The following is a 26959-nucleotide window of genomic DNA, read 5'->3' on the forward strand; positions in this document are numbered from 1 at the left end:
CTGCTGTCATGGAATCTTACTCTAGTGGAAGAGAGAAATAATGTAGTAGTGGGTAGTAAGCTCTACCTTAAAAAATAAAGCAGGATAAGGACATGGAGATAGGGCAGGGGTGGAGTGGGTAAGTTGCAGTTTTAAGAAAAATGGTCAAAGTAGGTCTCACTGTGAAGATGAGACGTCAGCAGCTAGATTGATGGTGTTACAGAGGTGAGAAGAGGAAGGAAGGCTATTCCAGAGGTCTGGCAACCAGGTTGTGAAGGCGGGTGTGGACCAACTTCCTGTGAAGAATCAACAGTAATTATGTTGAGCTTTGCTGGACATACAGTTTCTTTCACATATTTTTTTCCTTCTTTCTTTTTTTTTTTAATACTTTAATAATATAAATCTATTCTAGTTTATGGTCCTTAACTACCTTACGTTCTGTTTTATCTTTGCTCCTGACAGGCCTAAGTTTGCTCAGCCTACCTGTGGTATAAGACCTTCTGTATATTATAAAGAGGCGCCTCACGCTGAGCATGTGTGGATGTGTTGATTAGCGTTTCTTCTGTCTCAGCATATAGCATTATTTTTTACCCAATTGGTCAGAAACCTAGCCTCTTCAGTATCATCCTTGAAACCATTGACCAGTGACCCATCACAAGTAATTCTTTTGCAAATTTCTGTTCATTCCATCATTCCTCCAGTAGTGAACACAGCCTGGTTCATTAACAGGTGGTAGGTAGACAATTTTTGAAAGTTCTTAATGAATTAATTGATTAGAAAAATTGAAGTTGTGACCTTTGCCATTTCAGATCTATAGGAGCAGTATCTGTATTTTCTTCCCTTGTATAGTTTTTGTGCAAATATGCATACTTTTTTTTTTTAGGCTTTTGCCATAAGGCACATGTATTGGCCAGGGAGAGACTGAGAGGAGAGTGACAAATCATCTCCCAGTAGATAATGGCCATGCTGCCGCAATCCCATCTCCTCCGTTCTTCTCTTAGGATTTTGGGCACACACACACATGTGCCTAGCCTGATTTTCAAGCCACTGGCTCTGGGACTCAAATGGTGGCCATCTAGTGCCTTATAATTTTTATATGAGTTTTTTTTTTTTTTTTGCTTTGTTTTGTTTTGTTTTTTTTGAGAGGTTTTTGCTATAGGGCGTGTGAGCTCACCAGAAAGAGACAAAGAGACAGAAAGCTAGAAATCACCCCAGAAACCTAGAGAGATAGAAAGCGAGAAAGCTAGGGAGATGGCCACGCCGCAATCCCTTCTTCATTCTCCTCTCAGGATCTTGAGAACACATGCACACACGCCCAGCATGAGTTTAAGCCACCTGGTCCAGGACTCGAACTGCGGTCGACTACATGGCAGTCCAGCGACATAGCCATTACGCCAACTGCTGGTCTCACGTTTCGATTATTTTTCAGCCTTAGCGTATATAATCATTATTTTAGGACATGTAAACACTTTATCAAAATTAAGTTCTAATATTTTTCAAGTTGAAAATAAACATGACAAATACCTGTTTTGAAGGGGTGTTATTGTTTTAACCAAGAAAATTATTTTAGATTGTTACAACTACAAAAGCTAACAGTCATATTATGAATTTATTACTTCTTTTAAGAGAGATTTTTGATACAGGGCGTCAGAGAGACAGGGAGAGACAGAAGAGACAGAAAGTGAGAAATCATCCCCCATATGGAAGGCCATGCTACAATCCCTTCTCCATTCTCCTCTCAGGATTTTGGGCATGTATGCACACATGAGTTTTAAGCCACCAGGTCTAGGACTCAAACCACTGTTGACTATGTGGGAGTCCAGTGATATAACCATTATGCCATCTGCTAGTCCCAAATTTATTACTTTTAAGAATAATCAAGGGGACCAGCAGGTGGCAGGGTGGTTAAGGTACTGGACACTCCCACATAGCAAACCATAGTTCGAGTCCCAAACTTGGTGGCTTGGCTTGCTTTCTCACTTTCCCCCTCTCTCTGTGTCTCTCTGAACAAAATTTAAAAATAAATAAATAAATGAATGAGTAAATAAAATTTAAAAAAGAATAGTAAAGTATCTTACATTTTAAAATAAGTTAACTGTTAAAAATCAGACACAGATACAGAAAAATTGATGTGTTTCTTTTATATCCATTAAATGGGAAACTTGAAACACAAGCTTAAAGAAGCCTGCAAAGTGAGCAGTATTAAAATGAGGAGTGAAATAATCAAAATTTTTGCTACCTATTTATACTTGATCAATTAATTCATATTGATAAATTGGTTCCTATAGGTATTTTTATGATTTTTATGTGTAAGGATTTTTTTTAGTTTAGCAGCAGGTGGCATAGTGATTAACGTGCTGGATCCCACATGGCTCACTCCCTGGTTCAAGTCCTGGACCTGGTGGCTTGAAAGACTCACTTAAGTGCATCTGTGTGCCCAAAATTGTGAGAGGAGGATGGGATTGTGAAATCCCATCCTCTTAGAGGATGATTTCTCATTTTCTCTTTCTCTTTCTCTCTCTCTGTCTCTCCCTCTGTATCTCTCTGGCAAGCTCACAAGCCCTATAACAAACAAACAAACAAAAAAGCCAAGACCTAAAAAAAAAAAAAAAAAAATTAGCATGTCATCTTTTTATTAAAGTTAAGAAATATTAAAATTAAATTATAACTTTTTTATAATACACATACATGTTGGGGCTGGCAGGTGGCGTGATGGTTAAAGGCTCTGGACTCCCATGTTGCCAACCACAGTTCAGGTCCCTGACTTGGTGGTTTGCTTTCTCTTTCTCTCTCTCTTTCCCCCTCTCTACTCAAACTAAAATAGATAAATAAATAAATACATAAATGATGTTAAATAAAATTAGAAAAAAAGAATACACATACATGTCATAAAATATTTGAAACAGTAAGATATGCTAAAGACTGGATTCAGTGTAATGATTTCAGATGGGAGGAGAGATGGGAACAGACTGGGGAAGCACACAGGTGGATATACATGATAATTTTAAAGTTCACATATTAAATAGTGAATAGATAGGTGGGGTTTTTTATTAAAATAATAAATGTTAACCGACGATAGTATTAATTCACCTCTGTGTAACTGGTTATGTATTTATCTGGAGATGGACTACTTCATTCAAATTCTGACTCTGCATTTAATCTCTGTACCTTAGTTCCAAACCTCCTCTGTGATGTGGAGGTAATAATTGTACTTATTATATTGTGGTGAACATTAAATGAGCTAATACATTTAAAGTCTTTAGATCACAGTTTGGCATGTATTGGGAGTGGAGTAAATGTTAGCAATTATTACTTCTGAGAGAGAAGAGAACTTTTGGATATCCTGCTCTTGTGTAGTGATTTTATTTTATCCCTATTCCAGCCCTGTGTGACATGAGAGTTACAGACTGCTTTTAAATGTGCTTTTATTAAAATCCTTGTCTTAACCTAGATTTTGTGATTCATCAGGTGATTCTGGACAAGGACTAAGAGCATGGATCAAGCAAGTTTTAAATCAAGATTTAACATTCCAGCACATAAAAATTATTTATCCAACAGCTCCTCCCAGGTATGTGGTAATTATATGACTGCTTAGTATAACTCTGTGCCAGCTAGATGGTCTTTAAGCTTAATTCCTCATTTAAGATATTTTAAATTTAAGTACATTTTCATTGAAATGTATTCTCTAATACACTTCCACTATTGGGCTAGACTTTGCCAGGTGAGTAATTTATTCCCTCTGTGTAAAGGATTTCCCAAAGCTCTGTGTCCCATGTGTGGCCAGCAGGACTCTTTTTCCTCTGGCCCTGCAGATTGCCCTGTTTTCAATCTCCATTCTTCCCTCATTCACCCCAGAAGGGACCCTAATAACTCCAATGAAATAATCATTCTAAAAATTTAGTTAAATCAGAGTTCATAATCTCTGGAAAAGAATTTTATGACATTCTTTCCACATTTAAAAGGATTATTTAGAACTAATGTTATGTTCTTTGAATCAGTAAACCAAATTAGGACCGTAGATTTGGATACTTACTAAACATTTAGATCGCATAACCTCTGAGTATGTTTAACAAAATTTACAGTAATTGGACTGGCATAATTCTGAAGTCAACTGCTTTTTATAAATATTAAAAGCTATTGTTTTAATATAATTTCAGGGAAACTTAAAAGTGTGCTGTACAGGTAAAAAGCTGTAAATTAAATATCCTTGAAAATGTCAAAAAAGTTTGTTGCAGTTGGTTTTTAGGAAGCATAAGATTTGGAGGAGACAGCCAGTAGTATTTCTCTGAAAATGGGAAGGGTAAATACATTTCTGCCTGAATATAAATACAATTGTCTGATGAATTTTAAGAAAAACTATCGGAAACATTCTGGAAATTAGTAATTTTCATCCTAGGAATTTTGTATCATCACTCATTATCATGTGAATTCTATACAGAATGAATTCCTATAAAAATCAATGAATTCTACTAGAATTCATATCGTATAAAATCACTTATGTCCTGAGATGATTCAGAGTCCAAAAATGTCCATATGCACTAAGCATTATTTGTGAGTGCTGTTGTGATTTTGTAAATATAAACTCATTCAAATAACTCATCAAATTCATAATACATTTTTGATACATATTTTCATAATTGGAAGCTATGTGAACAGGTTATCAAATGTTTTAGACCATACCAACAAATCGAAATGTAGTATGAGTTAAACATATAAATTTAAATTTCTTTGGGACCACATTAAAAAAAAAAGAACAAAGAAACAGGTAAGAATAATTTTAATAACTTTTTATTTAATATACCAAACATAAAATATAAAATAAAAGCAACATAAAATCAATATACAATTATAAAAGTGATATTTTGCATCCTTTTTTATTTAAATTTTGAAAACTGGTATGTTTTACATTCAGAGCACATGTCAATTTGGATGTTAATTAAATTTAAATTAAATAATACTAAGAAATTCAGTTACTCAAGGTACACTAGCTCCATTTTAATTGTCCAATCGCAATATGTGGCTAGGGGCCACCATTTGGGATATTAGTTTTGGACCTTAAAAAGGAGTTCTCATGTGCAGCATGTTGGGAGCCACTCTTTTAGATCAAATTATGAATTTTACTTAAGTGTACAATATTCATGATTTGCTCAAATTTCCACTTTTAAGTAGCAAAGTACAAAATGTTTTCAAGACATTCTTAAAAATAGTATTAGATTAGAATCATCTGAAGGCTCACTCACATATCTGGACATTAGCTAGGACCTTCCTTCAGTCTTATTAGTATAATACTTATAGGAGACCTCACTATGTGGAGTCTTGGGCTTCCTAGCAACCTGCAGGCTGAGAGCAAATGTCCTAAGAGAAATAGGGGGAGCCTATATTGTCCCTAAGGACCTAGTCTTAGCATTGTTTCTTCATTAAGTAGAAGATCAGTCAGATTTAAGAGAGAACATATACCTTCACCTTTTGATATTGGAAGATAATTTTTCATAGATGTGGGAAATACAGTTTTAGGTGTTTCTTAACTGATGGTTACTTAGAGGTAGGTTGTTAATTCCCAAGTATTTGGTATTCTAGGTGTCTTACTGCTGTTGATTTTTAATTTATTTCCATTGTTATCAAAGAAAATATCCTATATGATTTTTAGTCTTTTGGTATTCATTAAACCTTGTTTTATAACTTGTTTCATAACTTTGCATATGGTCGATTTTGGTGACTGTTTTTTGCATTTTGTTGGTCTAGTTCTGTCAGTAATTTAAGGAGGTTGATAGTATTACTGAAATTGTGTATATACTTAGTGATTATTTTTCTAAATTGGTCTATTAGTTACCAAGTAATGGGCATTGAATGTCCAACTGCGATTGTAGATCACAGCTTTCCCTTTACTTCTGTCCGTTTTCTTTTCATTTATTTTTAGGCTTTTAAAAAAACAAACAAACAAACACATTGAGGTGTTGAAAGAGAGGGGGGAGTAATGGAAAAAGATAGAGATATTTTGTTTTTTTGACAGGTTTTTTGACAGGTTCTTTGTGTTGTATTCTTCCTGCCACAGACCCCAAATAGCTAAGACTTTAGGCCCAGGAGCTGAACCCATGCTTCACTGTGCCGCTTCCAGCCTTCTAAGCAGTAGTGTTGGCACTACCTTTATACAGCTGGGTCCAGATAGGGTTTTTGTTTGTTTGTTTGTTTGTTTTTTTAATTTTTGCCAGAGGTCATGTTTGCTCACTGAAGAGAGATCAAAAGAAAGTGAGAAAGTTCCCCTGCAGGGGGGGAAGGGGGGGTCGAGGGTGTGGTCACACTGCAAAACCTTCTCCATTTCTCCTTTCAGAGTTTTAGGCACCCACGCATACACACCCAGCAAGGTTTACAAGCTGTCATGTCTGAGAGTTGAACCATGTAGTCGATCATGTGCGATCTAACCACCTTAACTACCACACCACAGTTGGCCAGAGTTTAATTTTTAAGAATTATTTTATTTTATATTTATTTGTTTGTTTGTTTGTTTTAAATTTGACCGGAGAGGAACAGAGAGAGAAAGGGAAAGTGAGAAAGCAAGCCACCAGGTCCAGGATTCAAACCACATTTGGCCATATGGGAATCCAGCACCCTTAACCACCACACCACCTGCTGGCCCCAAGATTGATATTTTTGACAGGATCTTGTCATATCACAATCTACCTGCCTCAGCTTCTCAGTTAGCTAGAAATACAGGTGTACATTATGGTCCCAGTCTATTTAGATTAATTTAGATTGATCTAGGAACTGAGTCTAGGCCTCCCATGTGGCCCTAGCCTCACGCAGTAGCACTCCATCACTTGTACCACAGTAAATGGGACATGTTTAGACTTTATTATTAGGTGCATAACCATGCTGGGTTTTTGTCTTCCTCTTTAACAGTCACTTTTATTTCATACAATATTCTTTGTAAAATTTGCGTAATACCCTTAAGTATACTATGTTTATCAATAATATAGCATTTACATAGCATTTCTTTTTCCATCCTTTTATTTCCATTGATTAGTATTGAATAATGTCTTTTTCTATTCTTTTCCCTTTAACTTACCCATATCATTATATTTATAGTGTTTTTCTTACAGACAACATATAATTGGGCTTGTTTTTAAACCAATCTGATAATATCTGTCTTTCAGGTCATTTAAGTAATTTACTTTTTTTTTTTTTTTTTTTGCAGAGGTTTTTGCTATGGGGTGCATACGCTCTCCAGACAGACAGAGACAGAGAGACAGAAAGCGAGAAATCACCGCCCGAGGGGATGGCCACACTGCCATCCCTTCTCCTCCATTCTCCTCTCGGGATCTTGGGTACGCACGCACACGTGCCCGGCGTGATTTTAAGCCACCGGGTCCGGGACTTGAACCACAGTCAACTACATGGGAGTCCAGGGACATAGCCATTACTCTAACTGCTGGTCCCTTAAGTTATTTACTTTTAATGTAACAATCAATATGTTTTAATTTAGGTGTGCTGTTTTTTGTTCCTCTAATCCCCTCTTCTACCTTCTTTTGAAATATTTTTTTATTTTTAGTTGACATATAATAATTGCACTATTTATGCAGTTATTTGAATTTTTTAATCCTTTATTTTAGCTTATCTATTCTTTTATTTTCTGATTGTTCTGAGAATTACATCCCAAACTTTTTACTACTTAGAGTTATTTTACTATTTTAAAGGAATTGGAGAGTCTTCAAACTGAATTGTAGAGCCTTAAAATTGTATAGGTCAATTATCCTCCTTTGTTTGTTACAGTTTTCACATGTCATTTCATCTATATATGCCATAAACTTCATCAGAGTTATATTTTTTGTTTTCAGCAGTCATACTTATTTTAAAGAACTTAAGAGGAGAACAGTAGTCTATTGTATTTTACTCAGTTGTGATCTATCACAACACACCAGTGTGTTTTGATTAAGTTGTGAATTACCATCTTGGCTATATTTCTTTTCCTCTACTGTATACATTAGCTTGGTTTTTTGTTTGTTTGTTTGCTTGTTTGTTTGTTTTTTCCATGTGACACAGGCACTTGCTGGAGAGAGACAGAGACATAGACAGAGAGGGAAAGTGAGAAATCACGCCCAAAAGGGAGATGGCCATGTAGCAGTCTCTTCTCAATTCTCAACTTGGGATTTTGGGGAGGCAAGCACACATATCTTGAGGTGGCTTGAAACATTCTAAGGCTGGGACTTTTAATTGCAGAGTTAGCCATGTGAGATCTAGTGCCTTAACCACCACACCATCTGCTGTCCCAATAGTTGTTTTTAATTAGCAAAGTTAGAGACATATTCAGTAAAAGTCAGCAGTTAATTTACTGTGATTAGATGGAAAATATTGTTTGTTTATTTTTTAATATGTTAGCTTGAATTTCAGTGAAACACCCAGTAAAGATTTTTATTTTGATGACATATTTTAGCTATGTTTATAATCAGGGATTTCCTTACTTTGGATTTACTGTTAGAATTTTTATTTTAAAAATTACAACTTTTAAACAAGCCATTTATATTTCATATGATGATATAGTTTCTCTTGGTGTTACAAAAAATTCTAAAAATCATAAGACTTGCATAGTGCCTCTACTTTTTGATTCATTTATTTTTTCCACGTGAAGCAAATATTTTTATTTTCTAGTAAATAAATATTCTATAATAGACTTAGACATTTTTTTATTTACACATGGTAAACAGTGGCTTCATTTTTACTCCATCATTTAGGATTCCTAGCTGAAGCATATTAGGAGATCCCTCTCCTGATAACCAGTAGATCTGTACTACCAGTATGCTAGTAAACCCTACTAATAGAGCTATTTTGAAGAAATAGTTTGCCTCTTTGGTAAGTATTTTAAGTAGTACTTTTAAATACCTATTAGTAAGTACAAAATTGTTTTCTTAAAATTATGTTTTTTTTTTTAATAAAAACAACAAAGGAAATATTTGACCATTTTTTAAAAATCATACTTTAGATCTTATAAGAATTAAAAGTCAAAATATATTCAAAGCTGAAATAAAATAAGTGTAGACATTTCCTTATTTCTAATCGATGTCTATTCCCAGGTGACACAAATGATTATTGGCATTCATCATTCAGCAAGTACTTTTTTAGCATCTACTGTCTGAAGGGCTTTGGTTTTGGCACTACTGTGGAAAAGATAATGTTCCTGCTCTCTGGGACCTCAAGTAGGAACTGAAAACAAAAGAGAAATCCAATATAATTAACATAAATTTAAAATGTAAATTTCACATTGTGATAAGTGCTATTAAGACAGTTAAATGGGCTAATGGGATAGTCTGTTTATGTTTGTACTTGCAAATTAGGGAATCCAAGATGCTCTCTTGAGAAGGCAACATTTGAACTGAGACTTAAATGATCAGTAGGAGCCTACCATGCAGAATTATGGCCAAGAGCATTTCAGGCAGAGAGAATATCTGATATAAACCTTCTGGATCAATAATAAACTTTTTCTGTTTGATGAAGAGAAAGAAGCAAATGTAATTGGAATCTACTGAATGCTGGGGGGGGCAGTGATATAAAATTAGGAAGAGAAAGACTGACAGATTATTATATTAAAGGTTATGACTTTAATGGAATGCAGATTCAAACAGAAGTTAATATCAAGCTGAATATAAATTTTAAAAAAGAAAAAACTAAAAATCTTGGACATTTTATTCTAGCTTAATATTTTACCAATGTGTAATGGCTTGATTGATTGATTGATTGATTTAGTAGCACACATGTTCTTTGCCAAACATTTATTTATGTGGTAATGTCTGAGCTGTTTTAAAGCAGGTAATAAAATTATTTATTTAAGAAGGAAGGTGAATGAGTATAACATATGTGCCAGGTTTTTTAAAAAATTGCTTAAAAAACAATCATTTATGCTCTTTCAAGGTCATCCTAACATTTTAGAAGACTTACACATTCTTGATTATGTTTTCTTAGCAAAAAAGTTCTAAATTATTTTTATCTTATTAATTTTTCCACTTATTCCCTTTAAACAGATTATTTTAATTTTCTTAGAGAACAGAGAGCACAGAAAGTTACCATGTTACTAAAATATTAACATTGGGGTTCTACTCCTGTGGAGCATCTATCTAATTAATTATGCATTAACAGAGAGAAAAAGTTAAGTGAATGTCATTGTTTTTCTATTAATGGCTGAGTTCCCAGAATGATTCACAGTTTAGCTATGATATCATTCTTATTTAAGTGCTTAGACAGACAAATAAGTACTTAGAGAAATAGCAGAATCAAATGGAAAAGTAGAAATAATTCAAGAGTAGCAATCAAATGCAAATCTCACAGTGTTGTATATTCAGTTTTAATTTTAGAACTTCTTGGTTATTGTAGTGACAATTTGAATACAATTTGAAAATTCATTTTGTTTGACAATAACTATGTGGAAAGCACCTGCTTTTATTTTTAGAGTAGGAATTAATTTAAGGAAGTAAATTCTAATAAGAGATTCTGGGAAGAGGAAGGCTTCAATGCTTTCTGCCTGCTCTCCTCTCCTGATTACAATTTATCTAGCTCTCTTGAGCTACACAGCTTATGGGGTAAAGCACATATGGGAACGAAGGAATTTAGGCTCTGTAGGGGTCCACAGAAAGAACTGGTGCAGGATTTTATCTTTTCTGCATCAGTTGAGAACCTGGATTGAGAGCAATGTGAGAGAAGTCCTAAGAGTTCAGTCTGTAAAGATCTGCCCTCCTTCAAGTTTATGTCATAAAATGTTAAGAGATATTACTGCAATATTCATTAAGATTCCAAATAGATTTTTAAGGAGAATTATTTGTAAATATTTTAAAGTTTACTCTAATTTTTTGACTAAATTACTTGGATAAAGAAAAGTGGATGCTAGAGACTTAGCCAGGACAAGTAAGGAAAAAATAGATTAGTGGTGATGGTGGTAGGGAGTGGAGCTTATCTTACACAACATCAGAATATGCACTGTAAAATGGTCAATATGAAACTAACTGATAATAGAACAGAATAGAGCCTTTCTGAACCACAGTGCTCCACCTGAATCATAGAATACAGAAAATGTTCTGAGTGATTATTTTCCTGATTTTCCTAAGAACAGCATAGAACAGTACCATTCTAGATCCATTGAAGAGAAGTCAAGTCATTTTACATAGTGTGTGAGGTAGGTATTGCACCTTAATTCTTTCACAGAACCAAGGTTGAAAGAGACCAGATAAATGTCAGAAGTATAAAGCTATATATGTGGTGGAAGTAACATTTCATCTTTATCTGAAGAAGGTGTCCTTTCTTTTTTTCCTATCCATTTTAAATGAAATGAATTTGAATCCTTAGGTCACTCCATTTATGAAACAGATTTTTTTTTAAATCAAGTCTTAAATATAAAAATGAAAACAAATATGTTAGAAAATCTGGGATTCTATATGGATTGGGAAAATGAGGAAGACCAGAACTATAATTTGAAAATAGGCATTGTATCAAATGTAGAGTTTTTTATCTGGCAAACACACACACACACACACACACACACACAAAACAAACAAACAAAATACTTGAAATACAGATGACAAGAACTTGTTAATATTAGACAAAAGTATTCTTTTAAACTTAACAAGAGGGAAGAAACTTCAGTAGAAGAAAAAAGTGCAGTTGACACCGATCAGTAATTCCATTGATGAGGAGTTTAGAATAGACAGAACTAAGTAGTATAGATAGATTCACTCAAGTGTTGTCTGAGAAGTATATGGGAATTGCTTGCAAAAGGGGATGATGGTATTTTCTGAGAGAAGAGCATGTTCTATGTCCTTGTGGAGATTGTGACTGCATTGTTAAGAGTACTTAAACTTTATTCTTAAAATGTGTACTTAAATATGAAAATTGTACCTTAATAAAAATGATTGGAAACTTTTGTTGGCCCAGCTAGAGTAGGCCACACACTGGTAGACAGTGCTGATTGACATTGCTCCTCAGATGGTAATTCCAGGTTTGATTCCCGGTGCACCCTAAAAAGTCAGACATGGTAGTGTATGCTTTTACTCTCATGTACTTTGCAGACTGAGGCAAGAAGGTTGTGCTCTCTAAAAGGAACAAAAACAACTTTAGTTGAGACCCTTAAGTGGTAGCATTTTGATGTATGTCAACACTTGCTGTTATTGTATTGTGGGCAAAAGTATATTCTCCTACCTTTCTTACAGCAAGAAGAATTTTTATAACTTTTACAGAAGCAACTTTGAAACACCTATTAAATATATAAATTATGCCTTTCAATCTTCCTTTCTCTTGGACTGTTCCATAGGAATAAATAAGTCCCAAAACATTCAAAAAGTATACCTATGTGTTTAATACAGCATTGTTTTTAGTGGCTAAAAGTTGGGTATTCAGTGAATTCCCAATAGTAGGAGAATGGCTGACAAAATTATGAAACAGCTTTATCACAGTGTTAGAACTACATTAGATGGAAAGATCCCATGAGGTATTATTAAAGGAGAAAAACATGATGCACATGAGAAAGCAGATAGATGTATTTCATTTTGAAAAGCACATAATGCTCTAAAAAGCAGCCTATAAATATGCATGCTATATTGTATATGTAAGAAAAGCACTGGAGGGTATATTATTACTCACACCATTTAGCTATCGTAGAGGACAAGATGTGTGTATTGTAGGGGACGGCAGTGCACTGGTAAGGTGTGAAGCTCTGTCAGGCAGACCTACATAGAGAAGTTACCAATTTGTGTCTAGAAACCTCCCTGAGTATACTGGGCATGTGCACACTCATAATCTAGGCTGGCTGGTGCTGGGGAAGATTCACAGCATCGAGACCCTGTCAGGGAGTTTTTCTCTCTGTCTCACTCTTAAGCTCTCGTTGTCATTCATGGAATAAATAAATTTTAAAAGAACAGTGTATAAGGGTGAGGAGAAATAGAGAAATGAAAAGAAAAAGATTTATATAAAAATATACATATATAAAATGCTCCATATTTGTAAAACTGTATGTATCTTATAAAATATTTGCTTTATTATAGAATATGTCAGGAAAAATCCTCAGTTTTTCAGTACTGATCTCCAGGGATATTCATTATGTTCATTTAAATATTAGAAAGCATATTGCAGAATCATGTTTATAACATTCTGTTCAAGGAACTAAACAAGATTCCCTTGTTAAATTTGAATCAGAGCCCCAGGGTCAGCAGGTGGCATGGTAGTTAAGGTGCTGGACTCCCATGTGGCCAGCAGTGGTTCAAGTCCCAGATCTGGTAGCTTGCTTTCTAGCTTTCCTTCTCTCTCTCTCTCTCTCCCTCTCTCTCTCTCCCTCTTTCTCTCTCTCTCTCTCTCTCTCTCTCTGTCTCTCTAGTCAAAATTGAAAAATAATAATAATAATAAAAAAATTAAATAAATACATAGAAAGTTTGCATCAGAGCCCCTTTTCCTGCTTCTTTCTTTCTTTTCATTTCCCTGAGAAATTTTCCAAATACAGCTGCCTTCACCCCTATGCACCTTGGGTGGATGTCTACTTATTTTGCAGTGGTGTGATCAATATATTATAGAAGAGTGTGATGTGATTCTCCTATTTCCTTGAGCACAACCTCTTGGTCCAAAAGATTTCATGGTCCCAGGGGTAATGAAAATTGAGTATTTCTAGCTTCACACTGTGGTTTATTTGGATTTTTTTTTTTTTTTAACTAGAGAAGATATAGGAAAGCATTTTCAGGTCTCAACTGATATTTTTTAACCCTGCATTCCTTTCTTTAGTCTTCCTGCACATTTCATGCTTTTATTTAACTGACTTTGGAGGGTGAGTTTATGGCTAAATGAGATGGCAGAACAATAGAGGTATTGGTCTAGAGGGAACCAAGTATGGTGAGGATGTATCAAATCATGTATCAAAGGGAAACATCATGGGTTAGAGTTCTTTCAAGTCATGATGGGCCCTTTGTTACTGTCTGTATTTTGTGTGGTATTCTTGCTTAAAACAACCCCTACTTTTTATTGTTATATGAGGAGAAAGCAGGGCTTGTCAACCAATAAACTTTATCTTTTGTGCAGTTCTCTTCTTCCTCATCTTTGAAAAACCTCTAAAGCATTCATTTTAATATTATTTTCTTATTATTTTTCTGTTTTTAACAGGCCATATACTCCTATAAAAGGAAGAATTTCTAATGTTTGGTTTGACAGATTTAAAATATCGCATGATTGCCCAGAACACCTTGAATCAATTGATACAATGTGTCAAGTGCTTACTGATTTGATTGATAGTGAAGTAAAAAGTGGCATCCAGAAGAACAGAATATTAATCGGTAAGACCAGTAAATGTTGGTAATTATTTTTTCCACTTTTGTCTAACTTTTTTTTTTTCCCCCAGAAGTCACATGTGCTCACCAGAGACAGAGAGAGCCCCATAGAAAGTGAGAGAGACAGAGAGGGAGAAGAGGAGATGAAACTGGGGTGGAAGTAGAGAAAAGTACCCTGCAATGGGGTTTGATCATGCCACAATCCCTTCTCTTCCATATCTCAATCCTGTTAGAATTTTGGGCGTGTTCACACATGTGTCTTTCATTCTAGCTGGGGCTGGAATTCAAACTGAGGTTGGCCATGTGGGATCCAGCTCATTCACTTTTGTCTAATTCTATACATCAGATTTTGTTTGGAACATTATTTAGATGCAGTTGTATATCATTTGACACATTGATAATTTTAGGCAAACCTTATGTATTGAAAATTCCAAAGATAGTAGAATTATGAGTAACATTTCAAGAAACTTTATTATCTCTTTAATAATAACATTTTTATTATGTTAACATATTCAGTGTATTTTAATATATTTGCCATACCATGGCAGTGAAGATTTTCTTTCTAGCTTAGTTTTCAATGAAGTGATTGTTCAGTTCAATTTTTAAAACATTTATTTCAATTAGTTTAAGTGTTACAGATGTAAGTTTAAACTGCTATTGCCATGATTAAGCTACAGAGTACACAGTTATACGATTAAAGTCATGAAAATTAAGTTCTTCAAAATTAATATTATAAGAACAGGTATTTGTAAACTTTTGTTAAACCTGTCTTTAGTAAGTCCTAGTCCCAAAAGAATATAACATGGCTTTGTATAAACTCTTTATTCTACTTAATACCCTTTAATTATTTTGGTACTCATCAAATACGTATTTTTTATGGGTGTGTGTGGGGGGGGGCGGGGGAGCTTTCCCATATGGCACACACGCTCACCAGAGAGAGAAACGGAGAGAAGGAAGATGACAAATCACACTCTAGGAGTAATGATCACTCCACAGTCCCTTCTCCTCCATTCTCCTCTTGGGATTTTGGATGGACATACACGCCCAGCATGATTTTCAAGCCAGCAGGTCTGGGGCTCAAACCATAGTCAGCCATGTAGGAGTCCAGCGCCTAAACATAAATCCACCTGCTGGGCCCAGCCATGTATGTCTTTTAATTGGAAAATTTAATCCATTAACATTCAGTGTTGTTACTGATATTTAAGGATTGATCCCTGCTATTTTGTTAGTCATTTTCTTAGTTATTTTTTTCATTTCATTTTCTATGCAAAAATGTATCATGACTCTTCTGACAACCCAGTATTTGTCTCCTTTTTGTTTTTTTCACATAGCATTCCCTTAAGTATTTCTGAAGAGCTAGTCTAGTGCTAATCAAACTTTCAGTTTTTATTTATTTGGGATATGATTTTATTTCTCCTTCCTATTTGAAGGATAATTTTGCCATGGGTAGTGTTCTTCCCTGAATTTTTTTGTATTTCATAATTTTAAACATGTCTTTACATTCTTTCCTTGCCTACATTGTTTCATTTGAGAGGTCTTAAATCAGCTTTGAGAGGGTAACCTTTGTAAGTCATTTGATGTTTCTCTCTGTCATTTTTAGAATATTGTCTTTGTCTTTGATTTTTACCAATTTTTTTTTGAGAGGTTTTCGCTAGAGGGCGTGTGTGCTCGCCAGAAAGACAGAGAGAGACAGAGAAATAGAAAGCAAGAAATCACCCCACAGGGGGGATGGCCATGCCGCAATCCCTTCTCCTCCATTCTCCTCTTGGGATCTTGGACATGCACGCACACGTGCCCGGCCTGAGTTTAAGCTGCCCGGTCCAGACTTGAACCGCGGTCGACTACGTGGGAGTCTAGCGACATAGCCATTACGCTAACTGGTGGTCCTGATTTTTACCAATTTAGCTATGATGTACCTTGGAGAGGATTTTCTTATGTTGAACCTATCTGGTGTTATTTGCATTTCCTGGATCTGGATGTCTCTATATCTCTAAATTTGGGAAGCTTCCTGATACTATTTAATGAAAGTAATTTTCTTTGCCTTTATTCATCTCTTCACCTTCTGAGATACTCATTATGCAGTTATTTGGCAGCTTAGTAGTATCTAGAATTTCCTATATGTTGTTTTCATTTTTCTTTTCTTCCTTTGTTTTTTCTTGGGGGGGGGGTTCATTCTTTTTAATAGCTTGGACTTCATCAGTGGTCTTCTCCTCATGGTCAAAGATTCTTCTGAATGGTCTAATCTACTGTTCACACTTTTGGGGGCAATTTTGATTTCCTGTATTATATTCTTCTCCAAAAGCTCTATTTTATTCTTTCTTAGGATGTCTGTTTATGGAATTGTTCCTTCATGTCTTGGAATGATGTTATCTCTTGGAATTGTTTGTTTTCTCTTGCATCTCATAGAGTTTTGTTATTATGAATACACTGAATTCTTTTTCTTTGGACAATTCTGTGATTGCTTGCGTTTCATCTGTTGCTAGTGGGAGTTACTGTGTTCCTCTGGGGGAAAGATATTTCTTTGTTTTTACATATTGTGTCAGAGCAGGGCTTTCATAGCTTATACAAGCAATAGCTCAGGGCGGTTCAGAAATGCTGTGCTCTGGGTAGCATTGGTTGGAGCAGGTGACCGTTTCCCTGATCTTGAGTCTGGTAGAGGGAAAGTACATGTCTACCTTGCCTGCCAGACAGGGGTTTATTCCTAAATTTCTCAGTCTCTGTTGTGGTGGGGCTGCTCTCTTTTGCATACTCTGCTCTGTTGAACTGTGAAGACTTGATTATAAGTGGAGCTCCATCTACAGGTTCTCTTGCCAACTTGAGGTTAAGAAGGGGTGAGAGGTCCAATGTTTGTTTTTTGTTTTTCGCAAAAAAACTGTTTGACCTTGTGCTTTCCTACAGTGTGTGTGTTACTTCCATACATTTCCTTCTTCTGTGAGTGTAAGTGCTGGAGTTCACAGTGCGAGTCTGGGATATGGAGTTTGAGAAGAGAGTTTTTCTCATTCTTCCCCTTGAGGAGGAAGACTTAGGGAGTAAAGTCCTTCAGAGCTTCAGTGGCTTCAGGGATTGGTTCCTCTACCTTTATAAGTAGAAAGCATGTAAAGTAGAAGTTCCTGCCAAATCTCTCCTGTCCCCCTCACAATCCTACCTGAGCCCACTCTCTGCAAGGGCTACTCACAGGCAGTGATCACAACCTGCAGGCTGCATAGGTGGCGGTGGTCAACCCTCCACCCAGTCAGTGGCCATGTTTACCTGACTTACTCTAATGTCTCTGGTCTAGATACAGCCAGGGTCTGAGCTGGGAGGGGGCCAGGGGATGCTGAGCTTTGGAGGCGAAGCACAAGATGGCAACTGGCATGACTGGCACAAGTGAGCATCACAGACCTGGGCAGTAGGGACTACTGACCCAACCCATACAACTTTGTAAAAACAAAAGTACTCTTTCTGTTTGGTGGAGGTAGAAGCCCATTCTTTTCCTATAGTTTTATTTTTATTAGGCTATTTTGTTATGCTGTACTCAATTTTAGAACCATTATTTTTATTATATATGATCTCCCAACTTTTCTAGGTAGTCCATTTAGCTTGGTCAGGTTGAAAATGATAGATCTTAAACTAAATTTTATTTCAAAATTGTAAATATTTTAAGTGCTAGGGTATAAAATAATTCTCCAAAAGTTTACGGTCTTATGAGGTGGATATTGAAGTTATGTGTTCTAATGCAATGCAATTATTGTATAAATATATAGAAGGTACAGTGTTTGTAGGGAGGAACAAGCAAGTAAATCTGCTTTCTAGAAGAAATGGCCCTGCAGTTGAGTCTTAAAGAATGAGTAAGATGCTGACTCATAAACAAAGAGAGAAACACATTCATGAAAGAAAGCAGGGGACACATCAGATTCTCCCAGGAAATGATAATTTGGTATGCATCCCAAGACCTAGAATCATTGAATTATATACAGAGAATGAATGACATGGTCAAATGTGAAGTTTTCAAAATATACTAACAGTACTATAGACAGCTAAGTAGTGTGAATTGAGAACAGTAAGAAGGCTAATACAATAGATGTAGTAGAAAATGAAAGGCTGACACATGCACTATTTCAAGATTTAGAGAATACTATACATAAGAAAATTACAATCAGCTACAGGATTTGACTATGAAAACAAATTCATTGTTTTTTAAGTTTTCTGCAATGGACATGTATTGCTTTTTTCTTGCTAAAACCTTTGGGGGACCAGGAAATGGTATAATGGTTACATCACTGGACTCCCACGTAGTTGACCACGGTTCAAGTCTCAGATCCAGTAGCATAAAACTCATGCAAGGCACATGTGCATGTGTACCCAATATCCTGAGAGGAGATTGGAGGAGAAGGGATTGCAGTGTGGCTGTACCCCCAGGGTATGATTTCTTGCTTTCTCTCTCTATGTCTCTCTGTGTCTCTCCATCTCTCTGTGTCTCTCTGGTGAGCTCACACATCCTATAGCAAAAATCTCTCTATAAAAAAACTTTACTTTTTTAATTAAAAAGTAAAACTTGTGTTACGATAGGAAGAATTGCAGAAAAGGTTCATAACTTGGGGCCAGCAGATGATGTAATGGTTATGGCTCTGGACTCCCACATGGCCAACCACAATTCAAGTCTTGAACACAGGGGCTTGAAAATCATGCTGGTTGCATGTGTGTGTGTGTGTGTGTGCCTAAAATCTCAGGAGGAGAAGGAATTACACTGTGGTCAACCCCTGGGGAGAGACTTCCCATTTTCCTTCTCATCATCTCTCTCTGTTTCTTTCCAAAGGTGAGTGCACGAGTCCTTAAAAGAAAAAAACCTTAAAAGAAAAAAAAAAGTTCATTACTTACCCCAGATCTGTTATATAGGTGGGCATTAATGAAAGGATATTTCTTAGAAATAATTTGAATGCTCACTGTGCACATTAAAAATATAAGGGAAATGTTAATTTTATTTATTTTTGTGCATTTATACCTCACTTGACTCTACAGATAATGTGTTCAAACTTAGGAAGAAACAGGCAATAAAATGGTAGCTTTTAAATTACTTCCTAAAAATTGGCAATGTAGTCATGGGCATAAACACGATTCCTGTATTCTCAGAAAATTAGTATTAATGTCAGATTATCCTGTTGTCTTCTGGCTTTATTAACATACTGAAAGAATCCAGTGTGTAGGATATAAAAGCATATTTCCATCAGTATCATCTCCCTCTTGGTTAAAGTCTGTATGGAAACCCTTCTTTTTCTTCTAGTATGTTTTTGTATAAAGTGAGAAGCGAAAATGGACAAAAGTGTATCTGTTTCACCATAAGTTCTGTTGTACTGAAGAAGTATATGTGATAATAATACTCTCACATTAGTTGACATTTATATTACACCTGACAGTTTGTAAATTGCCATTATATGTCTTGGTGTTTTAGATGTAGGTAGTGTTTAAGTTGTACATTTATTTTCACATACAGTAGCCCTCTCAAGGCTTGCAGTAGGTAAAATAGGACATAATGATTCCCATTTCAGAGTTGACAAAACTAAAATCTAAATAAATTATTGATCCATACAGAGTTGGGACTAGAATCCAGATCCCTTGACTTAGTCAAGAACATTGTACCATAATCGGGTTCCATTTTTGGCCACTAGGTGGTGATCATTTGTTAAGAGAAAATAGTGATATAATTGAGGTTTAACTTTGATCTAGGATGTATAGAACTCTACAAATGATATGCACAGATTATCACAGTTTTCAAGCAGAGAGAAGCAAGTGCAGCTAGAACTACACTTAGGTATTTTATATGACTGGTCTAAACACCCATCATGTGGGCTCTGTACACGTGGGAGACGCTCAGTGAGTGTGTGTGTTCAGTTACAGAAAGTTCTGAGGTTTTGTAATTCTTTTCATTTCAGTATTACATGAAAGATAAAGTGAGATATAAAGTGTACATTTAAGTGAGTTTAACTATTAAAATAAATTGTAAAAGAACATGTCAAAATCATGTACAAGTAGTAAGATTTTGGATAGCTCATTTTTTTTTTATTGGTATATGTGTTGGAAATACTTGACACAGTAGGTGTATATCAATGTATTATTTTTAATTAGAAGATTAAAATCAAGTAAAGGGATAACTGAAAATTCTCAGTTCTAGGCTGGCTTTTTCTGAATCTGTATAACTCTCTTCGCAAGTCTTACTGGAAGTTTACACTTAAGAATGATAACACTTTTCTACTTTCTTCGAACATACAAACATACACCCTACACACACATATATATTTTTAATTAAACAGCTTAAGTTTCTCAACAATAATTGTCAGAACTTTATACGCTTAGAACTGTTGAGAGGAAAATAAATATTTCTTTATCCTGCAAATTTTTATGAGAAATATACAAATAAATTATAAGTGTAATTTGTGTGTTCCCAAATCTTTTCAGACTATTACACTTTAAGTCTGAAAAGTAGTTATAATGATGTATAAATTAAATCAAAGAACTTTAGAAATTTGGTATGGTGGTAGATTTTATTACATTTTAAAAATCCTATTCAGTTGATTGCAAACTTTGTGTTTTTTTCCCTTAGGATTTTGTTTTCACATATCTTAATTTTCCCAGTATAGTTTTTTTTTTTTTTAAATAGATTGTTTCTGTTTTATTTTATATAAAGAGTTCATAAAGCCAGGTTTATTATTTTTTGACATGTTTTATTCACCTTGTTAATCTTAAATGTATGTTTAAATGTTAACTCTTGGCATTTTAAATACTTTGCCAGTAACTATAAATATCCATTATAACCATTACCTACAATGAATTTTCTATTTAGTGTTTACTTATTGAACAGTATATTTTATATTAGATTTTAAACTCTCAGATGGAAAATTGAATTAAAATAACTAGTCCTTTGTGTTAAATTTTTTTTTTCTATTAGGATAAACGTGCACAAAGTTCCTTTTCATGGTAGTGTCCCATGCTAAGGGTGATTGTATTGTCAAAGACAGCTAGTAAGGCATTGCAGATTACCTCACAAGATTATAAATGGTAAAAGCCCTAGATTCAATCTTAAAATAATAAGATTTCAATAAGTACATTTTTCTTTGTTACAACTTATGAAAATTGAACATGAGGTTAAATGTCTGCAGGATGCATTGACTTGTATTCATAATGATATTTCATGTATGAGTAAATGTTTTCTTTTCTTTCTTTCTTTTGATTAGACGGGCCCCATCATGGCTCCCTGAAACCACATAAAATGACTGGGTTTCCTGGTCAATAAAAATGAAGTGCTGGGGGCACATAATTTTCTTGATAGGTATGTTTTTAAATCATTTTTTAGTTCGAAGTTTTGCCTACTTCTCTATTTCATTCATATTTTATCTTTTAATGATCTTTATCTTAGCCCCCAGATTACCTTTTTATGAAGTATTAATTTTATTTTTTTCCCCATTTATGACTTTGAAGCTTTTTTCCATCTCTGCTATGGCTTAGATGATCTAGAACTTCCTTGTCCAGTATGGTAGCCACGAGCCTATATGAAGCTGTTTGCATTCAAGTTAAAATTTAAGTTTAAAATTTAATTGCATTCAATGAAAATTTAAGTTTAAAATTGATTTTCTTAGCCATACTAGTCCTGTTTCAAAAATTCATTAGATACATTTGGCAAAAATTATTATTTAAACTTTTGAATTTCTCAAAAAAAATTTTTTTTAATATATTTTACTTCTTGGCTTCTGCAGCCTTAGTATCTGTAGCATATGGATTCCGTCTAAATTATGACCATAATTTTACTTTAGTTTCTACCCATGATGCTTAATTTTGAATTGTTTGCCACATAGCTATTGATTCTCAGACTTCTCATTTATGGTTTAAGGACTCTTAACAATTAGACATTAGTGGTGAGATTTTGGTAGTGGGTCTGGTATTGAATCTAAAATGCTTATTTTTAAGAAATACTTCAGATTAGGAGTGTTTAGCCTGGAGCACACTAGTCATTCATGCCTAGATTCTCTAAGCTTTATTCTGTATCATATCAAATCACCAAAAAGGTATATTTCCTGATGATAAATGTGTCTCTTTGTTTTTGTTTGTTTGGGGTTTTTTTTTTTGCTATAGGGTGCATGTGCTCTCCAGACAGACAGAGACAGAGAGACAGAACGTGAGAAATCGCCCCCCAAGGGGAATGGCCATGACACAATCCCTTCTCCATTCTCCCCTCAGGATCTTGGGCACGCATGCACACGCGCCCAGCATGAATTTTAAGCCACTGGGTCCAGGACTCGAACCGTGGTAGACTACATGGAAGTCCAGCGACATAGCCATTACAGTAACTGCTGGTCCCATAAATGTGTTTCTTTGCAGAAATATCCTTATCAAATTATAATTTACATTAAGTTCATTTATTCAAATATCTAAACAAATATTTAAAATATGTATTGACCACTTTCTATGTTCTAGGAACTCTTCTAAGCATGAGGGGATACTTGGTGAATAAAACCACAAGCATTTCTGCTCCAATGATCTTTATATTGGGTTGTCAGGAAAGTCATGATGCATTTTTGGATACGAAAAATATGTCATGACTTCAACCACCCAATATTTTAATGCATAATATTTCTTTACCTGCTAGACTTTTATTAAAGAGTCAGTAGCAGAAGTGGCTGTGTGTAGAATGTCTGATTTTGAGTTTTACATTTAATAAAGATCTACCTAATAAATTCTACCAGGGAATTCAGTGCTGGGAAATATTCTAGTATGGCTTGTTTTTGGTTCCTTCTGTTAAAGAATATTACTTAAAATTACTACAGAGAAACTGTGAAATGCCATTTGCAGCTTTAATTACTGCTCCTCTTCTCCCCAGTATCATGATCTAGAAGGCTTTTATTCTCTTTCAAACTTCCCCCAAATTCCATCTCTCCCATTCATGCATCTCTCCTTTTCATCCACTTTAGAGATGTAATTTTGTTGTTAATAGTGTGTTTGATTTTAAGCAACCTGGAATTTGTTTTATAAAGGGAGAGTGAAAGAGAAGAAAGAAGTGAGCATTTGCTAAGATTGGTTCTGTGAACGGATAGGAAAACTAGAATTCTGTCCTGAGATCTGTGGATTTTTATTACTAACTTGAGAAGTAGGGATTTTTGTTTTTGTTTTTGTTTGTTTGTTTGTTTTTAGAGGATATTGCCTTAGGACACATGGACTTGACAGAGAGAGAGAGAGAGAGAAAAGAGAGAGAGACACAGGGAAAGTGAGAAATTACTCTCCAGGGCAGATGGCCACACCACAGTCCCTCCTCCTCCATTCTCTTGGCATCCTGGGCATACACGCACGCACGTGTGCCTGGCATGATGTTCAAGCCCCCAAGTCTGGGACTCAAGCTACAGTCATCCATGTGGGAATTCAGGGACGTAACCACTACCCCATCTGCTGGCCTCCTGAGAAACAGATTTTTGACAGGTTGAGTACCCATTATCTGAAATACTTGGCACCAAAAATATTATATTTCAGATTTTAGAATATTTGTATATACATAATGAGGTATTTTAAGGATGGGACCCAAGTCTGAACACAAAATTAATGTATGTTTCATATACACCTCATACACATAGCCTGAAGGTGATTTTATGTAATCTTTTAGTATTACAGCATTTTGATTATGACCCATCACAGGAGGTCAGGTGTAGAATTTTCTACTTGTGGCATCATGTGAGGTTCAGATTTTGGAGCATTTGGACCTTGGAATTTTGGATTAGGGATACTTCACTGTGTTTATAGTCATTCCGCATTATTATGATAAATGCGTAGTTACTAGATATATGCACCGTTTGTTTTTTTTTAATTTTTTTACATTTCTTTATGGAGAGGTTTTTGCTATAGGACGCGTGTGCTCGCCAGAAAGAGAGAGACAGAGAGACAGAAAGCGAGAAATCACCTCCCAGGGGGGTGGCCACGCCGCAATCCATTCTCCTCCATTCTCCGCCCTGGATCTTGGGCATGCATGCACACACACCCAGTGTGAGTTTAAGCCACCGGGTCCGGGACGCAAATCGCGGTCAACTACATGGGAGTCCAGCGACATAGCCATTATGTCAACTGCTAGTCCTTTACCCTGTTTTTGATAAGCTCTTCATGTCTAAATGGGACAAGTCAAAGATTTATTGATACACAAATTGTAGCCTAGTAGCTTTTAGCCATTTGAGGAATTTTATGCACATAAATTTTACAAACAGTTTTAAGATACTTGCGTTCCCTTTGCCACCAAGCTCATTCATAAACCTGCAATTAAATATATCTATCTTCTTTGGGGGATCATAAGGGGGATGCCCTGTCCCACATTCTGTGATGTGTGTGTTCCCTCATCTCATTCCCCTGAGCGTTTCATCTGCTTGCCTCCAGTGACTTGCAGTGTTTGACATCTAAGTTTGTCAAGTAAATAAATGATTTTTTCTAATCTATTTTTTAAATGTATATACAGGTATAGATGCTTAATTTTTATTATACTTCAGTTTCCAAAAGATATTGTAATCTAAAATTAGTTTAACTAGCTTACCAAATTATTGGTCATGCTTCTAATTCAAAGGTCACTAAGCATCTATTATGTGGCAGAAACTGGAAAAATAGTTCCTCATGGAGTCTCACTTGGCAAATAAAAAGATGCTTATTACTAAATTGTAGTTGTGATATGAGGATTTACATAAGTATAATCAAATTATATGTAAACATTCATTTAAATAAATAACCTTTATACTAAGACATGTATTTTGATTATGATAAATATTTTTACATGGTGAATGTGATTTTTTTTGCTCAATTCTAACTCCTTTTATAACAAATCCTTTTATCAGTGATGACAGATTAAATAGGATTGTTTACTAATAGCAGGACTTTTTTTTTTTTAATTAAAACCTAAAGCAAACTAAATTTCTGTTTAGTACTGTATGTCTTTAAGGTCTATAAATATTTTTACAATGTTGATGGGTGATTGTCATAGATATTGCTTGTTCTAAGTTAATTGCGTGTGTTCAGCTTTTTCTCATAAGTATGTCTTTGCTTCTTTTAGGAGGATTTTCTATGGGAGGATGCATGGCAATGCATTTGGCGTATAGAAATCATCAAAATGTGGCAGGAGTTTTTGCTCTTTCTAGTTTTCTAAATAAAGCATCTGCTGTTTACCAGGTAAGTTCCAGATTTTAAAAGAAAACTGAAAATAACATGAAACATACATATGTTACAACTAAAACAAAATTGATCATTATAAGGCATTGATGCACCATTTTTTGCAAAAACTGATGTTTAATAAGTTGAGCATTCCTAGAATTCTTGGCCAAATGAGTCATCTTAATTCCAGCTAATCACTAATGTTTAGGAAATGATCTGTACAAAGAATGTCTTTAAACAGAGTATCAAAGAGGAAAGGATAAGATAAGTATATACATATATGTACACATGTATATGTATACACTTACATATATGTTATCACACATATCTGTCTGTATCACAGGATATATATGATATATATGTATGATGTGTATGTCCTTTATACATATTAAAAATATAGAAGATTATGATGTCATGAAGAAAACCAGTTACATAGTTGATACTTACTTGTAACTAAAATCCTAACTTAGGAACATAATACATTATATTATCACAGGTTTATTTCCCGAAGTAGAAATAATAAAGCAAACATAGAAATGAAAACAAGAATGTAATTTTCCCTTTGACACTCTACCTTAGATCTGTAGCCTCCCTCCTTCTACTACTTAGGAAGAGATCTGTCTTCTGTATCACCCAGTTTCTTTAGGAAATGTTTTGGTCATTTCCGAGACAGTCGTCTATAGAGCAAATGCATACAACCACAGCTCAAATCATATTTGTACCAGCTATGCCCCAAGACTCGCCCATGTATATACTTCGGACAGCACCACCTCTTTTTTCTTTAGTTATTGAAGATTTGGTAAAAATAATATCTTTATGCTTTCTGTGATTTCTAAAAATTACTTTCTTAAATGGAATTTCTTAAACTTTTCCATCTTTATATTTTTTCCTAGGCTCTTCAGAAAAGTGATGGTGAACTTCCTGAATTATTTCAGTGTCATGGTACTGCTGATGAGCTAGTTCTTCATTCTTGGGGTGAAGAGACAAACTCAATGTTAAAATCTCTAGGAGTGAGGACAAAGTTTCATAGTTTTCCAAATGTTTATCATGAGCTAAACAAACGTGAGCTAGAAAAACTGAAGTCATGGATTCTTACAAAGCTCCCAGGAGAAACGGAAAGGCAAAACGAATAAATCAAGATTGACTGTTAAAATGGTTACATATAGTAGAGACAATGTAGGAGGAGGGTGGGAGATGGGGGAGGGTGAGAAGAATCAAGGAGAAAAATAGAGATGCAAGACATTTTAAGAACACAGAAATGGAGGATTGTCTGTTGATAATGTGTATGATATCGCCAACTGGGCTTATGTAAAGTGTATTCATGTTGGGTATATTCATTTTGCAAACTGTAGTGATGTACAGTGATTGAATATATAAAATAAATTCTTAAAAAATAAATAAAAATCACATACAACTATACAAAAAGAGATTGTTAATATACATGTAATGTCTTTGTAAAAAGGGATTTTTTTACCGTCAAATTATAAATGATCAATAATTAAAATACTAACAAATAAGAATTTACTGACTTACGTATTTATTATTAAAGTACTTAG

The 26959-nt window shown here is 34.9% G+C and overlaps 1 protein-coding gene across 2 annotated transcripts in view; it reads left to right on the forward strand.

The window, feature by feature from the left end:
- LYPLAL1 (lysophospholipase like 1) overlaps positions 1–26651 on the forward strand; it is a 30071-nt gene extending 3420 nt beyond the window's left edge. For both annotated transcript variants that reach the window (XM_006140229.3, XM_006140230.2), the window contains exons 2-5: positions 3448–3547; positions 14098–14267; positions 25306–25421; positions 26297–26651. In XM_006140229.3, coding sequence (XP_006140291.1) covers positions 3448–3547; positions 14098–14267; positions 25306–25421; positions 26297–26536 — 626 coding nt within the window. In that variant the 3' untranslated portion in view covers positions 26537–26651. The remainder of the gene's footprint in view (positions 1–3447; positions 3548–14097; positions 14268–25305; positions 25422–26296) is intronic.
- The last annotated feature ends 308 nt before the right edge of the window (positions 26652–26959 follow it).

Source organism: Tupaia chinensis, unplaced genomic scaffold (genome assembly GCF_000334495.1).
Source record: "Tupaia chinensis unplaced genomic scaffold, TupChi_1.0 Scaffold000026_1, whole genome shotgun sequence".
NCBI classification, from domain to species: domain Eukaryota; kingdom Metazoa; phylum Chordata; class Mammalia; order Scandentia; family Tupaiidae; genus Tupaia; species Tupaia belangeri.